The sequence below is a fragment of the Corvus cornix genome, chromosome 1 (genome assembly GCF_000738735.6).
Source record: "Corvus cornix cornix isolate S_Up_H32 chromosome 1, ASM73873v5, whole genome shotgun sequence".
Classification (NCBI taxonomy): domain Eukaryota; kingdom Metazoa; phylum Chordata; class Aves; order Passeriformes; family Corvidae; genus Corvus; species Corvus cornix.
Window position 1 is genome coordinate 29,513,366 of NC_046332.1, and position 12,037 is coordinate 29,525,402.

The 12,037-nt window shown below is 44.1% G+C and overlaps 2 protein-coding genes across 4 annotated transcripts in view; both read right to left on the reverse strand.

Moving 5' to 3' along the window:
* TEAD4 (TEA domain transcription factor 4) overlaps positions 1 to 3,350 on the reverse strand; it is a 51,564-nt gene extending 48,214 nt beyond the window's left edge. The window contains exons 1-2 of one of the 2 annotated variants that reach the window (XM_039561239.1): positions 3,149 to 3,350; positions 2,711 to 2,789 (exon numbers count right to left, since the gene is read on the reverse strand). The gene's annotated coding sequence lies outside the window, so the exon portion shown is untranslated. Of the gene's footprint in view, positions 1 to 2,710; positions 2,795 to 3,148 lie in introns of those variants that run through there. The other variant, XM_039561247.1, reaches the window with a different exon arrangement.
* Positions 3,351 to 6,916: 3,566 nt separating this feature from the next.
* TULP3 (TUB like protein 3) overlaps positions 6,917 to 12,037 on the reverse strand; it is a 32,376-nt gene continuing 27,255 nt past the window's right edge. Inside the window, exons 9-11 of one of the 2 annotated variants that reach the window (XM_039561257.1) lie at positions 11,660 to 11,758; positions 9,655 to 9,826; positions 6,917 to 9,116 (exon numbers count right to left, since the gene is read on the reverse strand). In XM_039561257.1, coding sequence (XP_039417191.1) covers positions 8,983 to 9,116; positions 9,655 to 9,826; positions 11,660 to 11,758 — 405 coding nt within the window. In that variant the 3' untranslated portion in view covers positions 6,917 to 8,982. The remainder of the gene's footprint in view (positions 9,117 to 9,654; positions 9,827 to 11,659; positions 11,759 to 12,037) is intronic. The other variant, XM_039561263.1, reaches the window with a different exon arrangement.

Genomic DNA, 12,037 nt, shown 5'->3' on the forward strand with positions numbered 1-12,037 from the left:
AAAAATATTATTAGTATAGCCTCACTAGTAGCTTGTAAGAATGTAGAAGGTGCAAATGCAGAGAGAAATAATAAGCAGTCATTTCAGAGAAATACACAGCAAGGCAAAAACTGATGCAGTAGAGTAAGAAAACTTTCCTGATGTACATTGGGTGATGAAAAACTTGCCCAAGAAAACTTCTACATAGCTTGGGGACACGGGAGGGAAGAACCAAACCAAGCCAAACCCCAAACCAAACAAATGAACAAAAGACAAACATGAGCTATAGGGAAAGTACAATAGATCTTTACAAAAAGGTAATACTAAATTTTCACTTTCTTCAGATACAGTCATGGTCAGATAAAACAGAAAACCATTTCACTCTCACAGGAGCTATTGCAGACATGGTCCAAGGAACTACCTAAGGTGGAGAAAAATGGCAATGTTATTAAGAAAATGTCCCCATTCTTCCCCCACCCTTCACCTCCTAGTCACTGCACCCCCTTTCTCCAGACACACCGGCACATGACGGTATGATTAACTACCTCGACTGGAGAACAGATGTGGCTGAAAACGAACTTGCTAAAAGCTAGTGTTACTTTTCCTCTGGATCAGCCCCCTGCCCCGGGGCAGTGAACAGCAGTGCCAGCGTCCCTGCCAGTGACAAAGCACAGAGATGTGACAAGTAAGGAAATGGGTACTTTGAGGCTCTGGGGACAGGTCCACAGCAGTGCCAGCCTCAAGTCTTTGTGGACCCACCCCTTGGGTTACGCTGGGATGGAACCAAGAGCTGAAAGATGCAGAAAATGACGCATAATACCAAGGAAGGAAAGCTGTGAATGAGCATCCAAACAGAGATGAAAGCAGCATCTCTTGGAAACTATTTTTCAGCAACCCTCTCAAAACTACTTACTCTACTTGTGTTGTGCAAAACTAATACCTGATTAAAAAAACCAACAGCAACTGTAATTTTATGTAAACCACAAGCAAGATAGGGTGCCATGGAGCCCTTTTTCTCTTGAAAGCTTGGCAGTACTATTTTCATACCATTTTCCCACAGGTGTTCTATAATATAGCAACATTAAAATGCTTATCACAGTAATAACCTAAAATACTTGAAAACCATCGGTAGCAATAATTTAAAAATCCAAAAGAAGTGGCAGGATCCAAGACAGTGGAAAAATCCTGGTAACCATTCTCACGCACATTTATTTGCTTCCAGGATCACCTCCAAGAGGACACAAACAATGAGCTGATAGCCCAGTTTAGAGATTGATAAGACTAGTTTGAGGGAGCCATTCCCACTGGGATTTAGGAAAACCTGAAAATGTGGCTGCACCCACTGCAAAAAAACCCTGAAAAGGTGACTGGCTGCCCTTCACTCTGCCAACCCAAGTTCCAGAGAAAACCACAGTCCCTCAGCATGCAGCAGCCCTAATGAAGAAGTCGCTCTGTATTCACTCTAAGACGATCCCAGGCTCTTCTCTGTCATGAGAAAAAGCTCTCGAAACCAAAAGGCTTTAATTGCACAGGTGACTGTACAGCAGCATCAGCCCAGCCCTAGCACTTGCTACATACCCACTCTGCCTTCCCCCTTGTTCTGTTCCTTTCGCTCCTCCCCATTACTCTCTGCCCTGTCCTGCTGCCCACTTCCTTCTGCGGGAGAACAATAAAACCTCTCACATCTACCCAGACAGATGGACAGACAGGTGAACGAACGCTCTCTCACTCTGCACACAGACACCACAATCAGGTCCTGGGGAAGCCGACCTGTTCCCAGTAACAGGAAAAGAGAAAAATAAACCCAATCCCTAAATCTCCTTTCCTCCTACTCAGCCCCCGGCACTCGAAAAGTATTTTGCGTTGTTTATTTCTAGAGGAATCGCAGAACTCAACTCTTAAGGTTAGAAAGTAACATGAGAGTAACTCCAGGTTAAACAAAAACAAAGTTGGTAATTAGTTGTGGTTAGTTCTGAGTTTTTGTTTGTTTTTGTTACGGTTTTTTTTTTTAACATATGTGATCGTTCGCTATAAAATACAGAAGTTCTTAAAACCTGTTGAGTTACACTTCTTCCCTCTTCTGCAAAAAAGCCTTATCTTCAGCATCCCATGCCAGAAATTGTTTAAACGGAATTATCTCCGTTTAAAAGATAAAAGATTACTCAGGAAAGCTTTTTGTTTGGTTTTTTGTGTGTTTGGCTTGTCTGGGTTTTTTTTAATCCTTTCCTGTGGCATGCCACCAAAACCCAACTCTTAATTTCAGAATAACTGAACTAGGAAAACATTTCCTCATCTTTCGGTAAACGCACTACAACAACCTACATACCTTCTCACAGATAGGCTTCCTTATGATTGTTATGATTTTCCCCAAAACATCTTCTATAATTTACATTAAAACTTACTACAGAAAGTCCTGCTCTACCTCTCCACCCTCCCCAAGCACATCTCTACGAACCGTACAGAAACCCTTTCCCCCCCCCCCCCCCTCCCCATTATCGCTGCAGTTTCCAGCCGATGCGGCAAGCGACCGAGTTCCCCAAGTGCCAGCGCCGGCAGCCCCTTCCCGGCGGGGGAAGCCTCCACTGAGGATGTTCCCATTGCTTCCTTTGTACGCCTGTGCCTCGCCTGTCGCCCACGGGCGGCTCCGAACCCTCCCTCCCAGCCCGTCTCCCGCAGGCACCCGCGCCCCTTCGCCCCGCGCCAAAGCCACCGTGGGACAGCGTGTCCTGACCTGAGCGAGGCAAGAGCGGCTGCTGTTCCGCAGGGGCAGCGGGGACCGGCTTCAAATCCTCCTTCAGCTCCAGGACTTTCTGCCAAGAGAGCACTGAGCGCTGTAACTGCGCGCCTGCCCCTCGCTCCCGCCCGATCCCCACCCCCGAGCCCGCAGGGGTGGAGCGGGGGCTGGGACAGGGGGAGCGGGCGGGTCAGCCTCCCGCTCAGCATCGTCGCCGCCGCCAAGTCGCAGAGAAAGAAAAAGTTGGCGAGGAGCGGCTCCGGGGTGGGCCCGCGGGCTCCCCCTTGCCGGTCCCGCGGCGGCGGGGAGAGGCGAACAATGCCGGGCCGGGCGGGTGGCCGGGATGGGATGGAATGGAATGGGATGGAATGGAATGGGATGGGAGCGGGGGGGCAGCCGGGCCGGCGGGAGCGGAGGCACAAAGCGCACACTCACCTGAGGAGCGCGGCGCGGCCGGCGGGACGGCGAGCCCGGGCGGCGGCGGGGCGTGGGGGGGGGGGGGGGGGCGGCCGGCCAGGAGTTTGGGAGGAAAAGGGAGGGTTTTTATTTCCCCTGGAGTTTGAAAGGAGGAAGTGAGGAATGCGAAGAATGAGAGTTGGTATGAAATGAACGCGGCCGAGGGAGGGAGGGACTGCCGGCTAAGGCAGGGGCTGGGACGGGGCTGGGAGGGGACTAGCGGGGGCGGGGGGCAGCGGGAGAAGGGCCGAGGCGGAGTTGGGAACAAAACCCAGCGGGGCCGGGCGATCCCCGGCCGGGGGCCGTGTGTGACCGGGGCGGAGGGAACGCGGGCAATGGCCGGAAGAGGGGCCCGCGGGGGTGGGGGAAGGAAGCTCCGGGCGGGCGGCCGGGAGCGGGGGAAGGGGGCGGCTCGGTAGCGCTGGGAGCGGGCGGGACGCCGCCGCCTTCAGGAATCGAGAGCAGGCACGGCGCCGGGGCGCGGGAGAAGTTGGAATGCGTAGCCCGGACGGGCCGGCCTCGGAGCCCCGGGAACGCCGCCGCTTGCCTGGTGCTTTCCCAGGGGCGATGGGCCAAGCGCCCGTGAGGGGCTCCGGCCCCGGGGAGGGACGCCCCGCGCCGCCCGGGCAGGGACGCGGCTCCCGGGCTCCCCCTGCGCGCCAGGCGCGGCCCGGCGGCCGCGGAGCCCCTCAGAGACGGGCCGTGATTTCCACCCAGCACCGCGGAGCCACTGCGAAACAAACGGCCCCAGCCCGGCACGGCAGCAGGGTTCTCCCGAGGGCAGCCCAGGCAGCAAAGTACCCACCCCCCGACCCACAAAGCGGCGGCCCCTGGCTTTTCTCCGTCTCACGTCGAAGCTGCTCCTTTACTGTCCGTTCATACAGGAATGTCAACGTGCTGTGCTGCCCTAGAAAATGCTGATATGAGACTGAGAGTTGCACTAGGGTTGGAAAGCCACATCCCCAAAACAAAAGCAGTAGGAAACCAGCAAGTTTAGTAAATGTAACTACATCCTAACAGCAGCTCTGGGAATGCAAATACATCAGCAAACCGAACTTTTTCATGGCTCCAGCAGGTGATTTTGTCACAGATGCTTGGTGTGCATGTAACTGCCTGTAAAGAGTTAAAACAAGGCTGGGTTTCTTTAAAACTTCAGTATATTGAAGAAACTGAGGGGTTTTTGTAAGAACCCAAAGCTAAAAAAGTTCCTAACTCTTTCAAATTGCAGAGAAAATTGCAGAGACCTGGAAACAGGTCCTAAATGTGTCCTAAGGCCTCAGAAACCAGATGACAAAACCCATCAATTTCATAAAAATAAGGTTTTCTTATACAACTGTAGGAATGGAGAGTATATACAATATAAATAAGATGTTGTTACAAAATGCAGTGAAACGATTTGGGGGGGATGGGGTTTTTTTTGTTATATAAAGCCTTGTAATGAATTAATTTAGCCTCTGTCTATTAAGCCACATGTATTTAATAAAAACCCCTATGTATATGAAAGGTAGTTCACTTCTCATCACATATATTCACTGGGAATTCTAGGCCAGGTCTCATAATTATGTGACTAACATACTGTTTTGCTCCCGTTTCCTTGCCAAATCCACACAGCTCAAAGAGAAGGGATTGAAACCTATTCCTTCCTGTGAATCATCACACAAATTGTTTGCAGGACTTCAGTCAGTTGCAGATGGAAACTCACTCAGGATTATACAGGTTTTTTAGTGGTGGGTTGTTTGGGTATTTTTACTGGAGGTAATGCAGAACCAAACTATTCTACTTAGAACAGAAAGCAGAGAGAGGTGGGGAAACTTATCAGACTTAATTCCCCAACCCTATTTGTACTCAATGATTTTCTTATGCAACTTTTAAAATAAGGCCTTTTTTTTTCCCCACAGTAAATCAGTATTACTTTCCCTATAATAAATAAAGGGCTCAATTCAATTATGCTTTAAAAAAAAATCCATTGTTTTCACCAGAATTTTCAGCTGTTTTGTTGCAGACAGTGCAATGGGTCACCTTGTATGGAGATGTTAATTGAATCAAATTAAATTATCAAAAATTCCAGCCTCTGGAATACATTCACCCATTTATGTATTCTCTAAATTGAATGTTAAATTATCAGAGCAGGTTAGGGTTACCATAGGCTTTACCTTAATGCATGTTGGTGAAGTTAGTTTGCTTCTGGATTTTTCTCCCATTTTGGAACAAAAGACGTGACCTTCAGCTGCCAGTGAGGAAACAATAATTCAATATAGAACACGTTAAGGGATGCAATGAGAAGACAGAAACTACAGAGTGTACAGTTCAAGAGATACAAGAATTAACACAGGTACAGGATCTCTGCCTTCTTTCCTGGCAGGGCTTTCAATTCTTGCCACCTCATAGTGGTAGCTGGCTGTTTTCCCTGTAAGTAAGGGAGCCTGACACCAGTGTTGCTTTTCTACTCTTCTTCATAACTGTACCCTGGGCCAAATCTCTTGGCCCTAGGATTACTTAAGGGACTTTCTTAGTTCTGAACTAGTTCCAAACTGCAGCTAGGTACAACAGTTTGATCCTGTGGCAGAGAAGATGAGATTCCTGACTCTGCCAAAGTAGGAATCTGTCCATAGTTCCATTTCACAGGACCACACACAAACTCTTAACTCAGCTTGTAAATCACAAGGAAGGCTTTGCTTGTCTCCTGTACCAGGAACAGGAAACCTAATTCAATGTCAACTGAGGGATTTACAGAACTGTTAATATCAACAAATAGAGGAGCACACTAAGTGAAGTATAATGTAATAATTATGCTAACAGTTACAAAACCTCCTGTCCTACTGCTACCAAATTCAGCAGCAAAACTTCAATGAGAGTGAGACTCAGCCCTAAAAGAGCAAGAACTCATTCACTGTCTTTTGTTTGTGAGCCAAAGAGCCTATAGCAGCCTAGAAGGCGTTTCCATCTGCTAGGCCTGCCTTTAGGACTCAAATTTAACCATTTAATATGCTTCTTTAAGATCTCTCTGGTATTTCAAGCATGTTACATTTTCATGTATGCAACTAGTGTTACTGTGTTAAGAACAAATGCCCAGTCATGTTTCTCTTAGTTTTCTCTCCCTTTTAAGGCTAATTTGGCTTAGATGGAAATAGTGGGAAAAACAGAGGTGCTTGAAGAATGGGCTTGCATGTTGACAGCTGTGCCAGTTTCTGATTATCAGATCCATTGTATCTCCTCTTATTGATGTTCATACATCTCTCACTGGAAATAGGAAAATATAACCACTTCAAGTTGATGTTCTTCCTAGCCTTGTATTACTTCAGTACCTGATTCAGGAAAATATGTTCATGTACTTCAACAGTTGAATGGGTTCAGGTGGAAGGTAGGAAAATGAAGTAAGAACCATCTCAACTGTCCTAACTGGATGCTGGGAAAAACATTTAAAACACAGGACAGAGAAATGGAACCAGCTTAAACAATCAAATAGGAACCAAGAACTATAGGGTAAGACCTGATAATGGTGGGGGGAGAGTATTAGAGAGACTAACCTTACATTTAGTCCCAGACTACTAAATGTATGCGAAAAAAACCCTAACACCACAAAGAAAGAGAACTAAGGAAAGGAACAAGACTACAAAGGAAAAGAGGGAGTAAGAAGACATGATATTCAAGAAGATAGGAAGAAACTGAGGTATACATCATAGAGAAGGAACAAAGTACACCCACAAGTGACAACAAAATAATAAAAAAAAACCATTTAGAATTAAAGACTTTTCAATATATAAATTAGTTTATTTTCATTTAGATATAAAAGTTATAAATACAATTAATGTAAAACAGTATCTGATAAAGACCACTGAATCAGTTCTTCTGTCTGCATAATTTGACTGAGAGGCCATGACAGGATCATTTGATGTCAACAAATAGCTTGAAGAGCCACTGCTGACAAGCCTAATTAAGTAAAGGGATGCTACTGTGGCCTTCTGAGCACACAGAAAATCATCTTGAATCACAAGTTAGCATTCTACCTTCAGGCCACCCCAAAATAACGTAAGGCAATTTCTATCACACATTCCTAGTCAGAAGAATAATCAGACAGGTACACAAACTGACTTCCTTTTCTGGATGGGCAGAGGGAATGCAGAACCATCAGCCAAGACTTCAGAAAAGCACAGCTGGAAAACACTGCCAAGTCTCATCCTCAGCCTGATGAGCAGGAAGTACACAAAGGCACAAAACAGATCCATCAGCATTCAAGTTCTCTTCACCGACTGCTTTTCTGACGATCATCTCAAGAAAATATCTCAGTTGTTACTGAAAAATGGTCATCTGAGAGATACAAGAGCCAGACTTCTCAGCCTCAGTTCATATTTTACAGTTACATACAGCGTTTACACATGATTACGATCATTATTCTTTCTGGCAGTATCAGAAAACGTCTTGACAAAGTTTTGTTAATTTGAAAGAGCAAGTGATATCTACCACTGCAAAGACTCCAGAGACCAAAAGCAATATATCTGCTCTTTGCAGCTTGAAACAGAGTTAGTCTGCTGACAAGGACAATATCCAAAGCTGGAGAACACCTAATTCTTGTCTCAGTAGAGGCACAGACTTTTCCAAGACCATCATGAATATGTGTAATAGGCAAGAAGCGGGCAAGACAGGAACCATTCTCTGCTTCAGTACACAGAAGATGTGTGCACTGAGGCCTCCAGGTCACACTGTGCTGCCATCCACTCTGATGAGTTAAGGCCACATGAATCAAGAAGTGTTCCATGCTGTGACACAGTCTCCACACTGTACATCCAGTATGAAAATGGAACATTGGAAGGAGACATTGCAAAGCCTCGCGGTACAATTACATGAAACTTACCTTTGCCTTTGAAAATACCTGTGATCTCTTTTTGAGGTAACTCCTTCTTACAGTCAGGTTAAAATTATTTCTATAAAATCTACTTTAATATGCCATGCCTTGAGATAATCTCATGTTAAAAAAAATAAAATTGGTCACAAACTTATACCTAAAAACATAGCAAATTTCATGAACAATGGGGAAATTAAGAATTATTTCAGATCAGTTTACAGTCTAGATTCAATCAGAGCACTGCTTTTCAGAAGTGGTACTGTATATTGTTACAATACTATCTTCTGCCAAATTTAGTAATTTTCTATCATCTCTTCCATCTCATTTTTCACATGGTTAAAAGTATCAGAAGTAGCAATGCATATAATATCACCAACTGAAAAGGGAGTGTTTGAGATTTGATTGTTCTTCATTTGGTAAAAAGACTGTCAAGGGATAGACAATAATTAGAATACTGAAAGGGAAATGGAGTATCAGTCTTAGCAGACAATCATTCCACAGAGTAAAAGTGTTGTATGAGAGCCAATGTCTAATTCCAGCTGTTCTCTTTTTTTCTGTATTAATCTGATTAGGAACTCTTGAGTAGCATCATCTCCCAGGCTTTGTGGAATCTTCAAGGTAAATTAACACTTAGCCATTATTTTTCTAATCCTAGCTGCAAGAAGTTCCAACTAGTGGGCTTAGCCCACTCTCATGCAGCATCTGTAAACAAGGATTCTAAAAGCAGAATCAACACCAATGACAGAAACATCACCTAGATTTCTTGTTCTTCCACAATCTGTACAGAGGCTGCCCCCAAGGTGGTCCACTGTCAACTCCCGCAATGCTCTGAAGGTTGGAATTGGTTTTCTTACAAGCCTGCAGAAATCTGTCCTCCATATCCCTTCCAATATCCTCTTCATTGCCACACCTGGAACTCTTATAAGATGTAGGGGTGGGAATGAGTTCCATGTTTCAAGTCTGTTGTCCCTCATTCACAGACCAATTTACTATCAAAGCTGGAGAGTCCAATAGCAAAGGCCTGAAGAGCACAGAGAGGGTAATTATAGTCCAGAGTGAACACATCTTCTGCTACACGACCAAACTGCATCACGATGTAGTCAGCTGGGGAGAAAAGACATTCAGAGATGAACAATTTCACAGTGAAGCAAAAGAAAAAAAACAAACAACAACAACAACAAAAAAACCTCCAAACAAAACCCAACCACAAAAACCCCACACATCTGGCAGTCCCAAATACATGCGGTTGGTGTATCCATCCTTTCCCACCAGAATGGCCTTGGAATCTGTCCTCTAGAGTAACTGTGCTATTCTAGAGATTACTTTTCTTCTCAGAACCAAAGCTCAAACCATTCCTTCGTATCTTGAAGGTGCTGTATTAAACTTTTCCTTTCACTTCAGGAAGCTTTCATTTGCACCCTCTATTGCAGCAGTTATGGACAGCAGTGTCTGCATCCACCCCAGAAAAAAGGAGGACTTATATAATTTCCTGACAACTCAGAAGTCCCCAGTAATCCTGAGCTAAATTCCTTTACCCAGTTTCCCTCCTCTAGGAAAGTGTCCTATTCCTCCCAACCCTCATGAAATAAATTAGGTTCTCCCTTTTTGAGTAAGTCCCACACACTCTCCGCCAGACTCTTACGGTCATTGTCATGGACAATCTGGAAGTTCTTCACTGAGGCCTGAGTGACCCTCCCATGGAAGTTCAAAACATAGGATTGAGTATCATCATTCCAGACTGGAGCCTTGTTGTGCAACTCAATAAGGTTCTCTAAATTTTTGTTTTGCCATTTTGACAGCAGACCCTCATGCTCCTGTTCAGAAAAAAGAAATATATTTATCATATTTGGAATGGCTCTGCCTTTGAGTACCACCTCTCTCATGTGTGCACTCTGTCACTTAAAGGTCATTCCCTGTTTAATGAAACACAATGACATCACTTAAACCCACTCCTACTGAATACTTTCTGCAAGTACCAGGAAGATACTTTCATAGACTCCCAGTCCAAGCATTCCTTTTCACTCAATAAAGTAAAAAGAGTGATAGGGAAAGAAGTCTGTGTACAGGAAAGGGAGCAATTCAGAGTCCACAGATAATTGCTGTCCTGCTGGCATGAATCCCTTCTGAGTCTCATACTCTTTCTCTGATCCTGTTGCATCCAGTTTCCATTTCTAACATTCTACACTCTGAAATAAAAGACAATAATCTACAATTAACTGCACAATGCCAAGCCCTGAAGTGCTTCAGTAGAAAGTCCAAAGGCTGCAGCAGGATGTGAGGTTAAATGTCATCCTATTGGGTCTAGTGAGTGATGCAGTGTGAAAACCAGAGAGAAAGAAAACAGAAAAGATACAAAGAGGAAGTAAAACAGCACATTAAATTTGACAAACAATGAATTACAAGGAGATTCAGGTTGTAGTGAAACATGACATATGATTTCATTTTAAAAGTTCTGCAACAAATAAAATCCAAACTATATATGCTAAAACTCTGAAGAAAGAGTATCCAAGCTTAAGCTACTAACAGGAAAAAATGCTCAGAAAACAACCTGTTGTGGAGGTCTGACTGATAGGGCTATAGTATGTACTTCAGTATTGTGCAAAGATACCATAGTGGATTTTTGAGGATAACCTAAATAAAACTTCCTGTTCGGTTTAGTTATTTTTTAACTTTATCTCTATTTACTTTTTAAAGATGTAAACCAAACCCCTGAGAACTGGCACCAACAAAGTGAAATTAGATTTAGGGGAGAAAAGTATAGGCAGGGCCACAGGACCATTACTGTACTAATGGGGGAGATGGCAACACCAACTGAAAGACAATGAATAAATGACCATTTCCAGATACAATTTTTCTGACCATTCACAAGAATTAAATCTCTTTTCTGGGCTCTCATGACTCAATTTCCATTCTTGAAGATTTTTGTCTCTGACCTCAGGAAATACATTCTTGTCCTACTCATATGACCACACCTTTCAGTCGGTGCCTCTTCTTTCTTTTGGTCTTCTGTCACCAGACATAAAACCCACATTAAGGGAACCTAACAATTTTCATCACACACCTTAACATACCTTCAGATACTGTTCTGTAAGCTTTTAGCTGTAACGCCCCTTATATGAGAAATCCTCACTAAATAGTCACAATGAAACTCAGTCCTTCTCCTCATCCTTCCTTCCCCATCAAGAATCCTCCTTTTCTGCTACTCCTACAAAAAAGCCAACAGCATTCTGATCAAAAAAGTATCTATTCTCTTGCTACTGCACCAGCAGTACCTTATCTGTCTATTACCTATCTGTTGCAATCCACATCCTGGCTAAGAATGCAAGCTCCTGGGAGAAGCGTGTCCTGTGTTCATCCAACCCTCAGCACAACAGGGTCCCACCATGAGGGTGGCTTGTATGTGCAACAGCAACAACATAGAGATCAGTAAATAATATTTAGGCTGACCAAAGGACCCGTAAGGATACAAACACTGTAAAAGGCAAGAACAAATTATTAACACATTTAGGCTACACTGTATTTACTCTCCAGGAGACTTGATAAAGCCCTGGCTACTAAAAACCCTGATTGTCAGTAACAGCAGGCCTCTACAGGGAAGTTTTGACCTCTTCCTTCAATCTGAAACATGACCAAACTTCGTAACTCACATTTCGTGGACGGATTGGAATTCGCTTATGATTCATGTTCATTCCTGGAATGATCACGGACATTTTTCTGGGACCCTTAAATCCTAAGATATTAGTTTCCTGAAAGACAAGGAAAGCCTTTATTTTCAGTAAATGAGATACTTCACCTCAAAGAAGGAAAGACAGCAAAACTGAACTTGTATCCCCATTTGTATTAGTTTTTAGAGTTGTGCTGGCTACAACTCTAGGAGCAGTTATCTAACTGCAACTGTGTTTAATCACTGAGAACTGCTTTCTCTCCCTTTCTCATTTAGAGAAAGGTGTTAGGAGATATACATGGTGTTAACTAATTTGGAGTGCATTTCTTAGCCTACTGAAACATTTACAACAAAATAGACA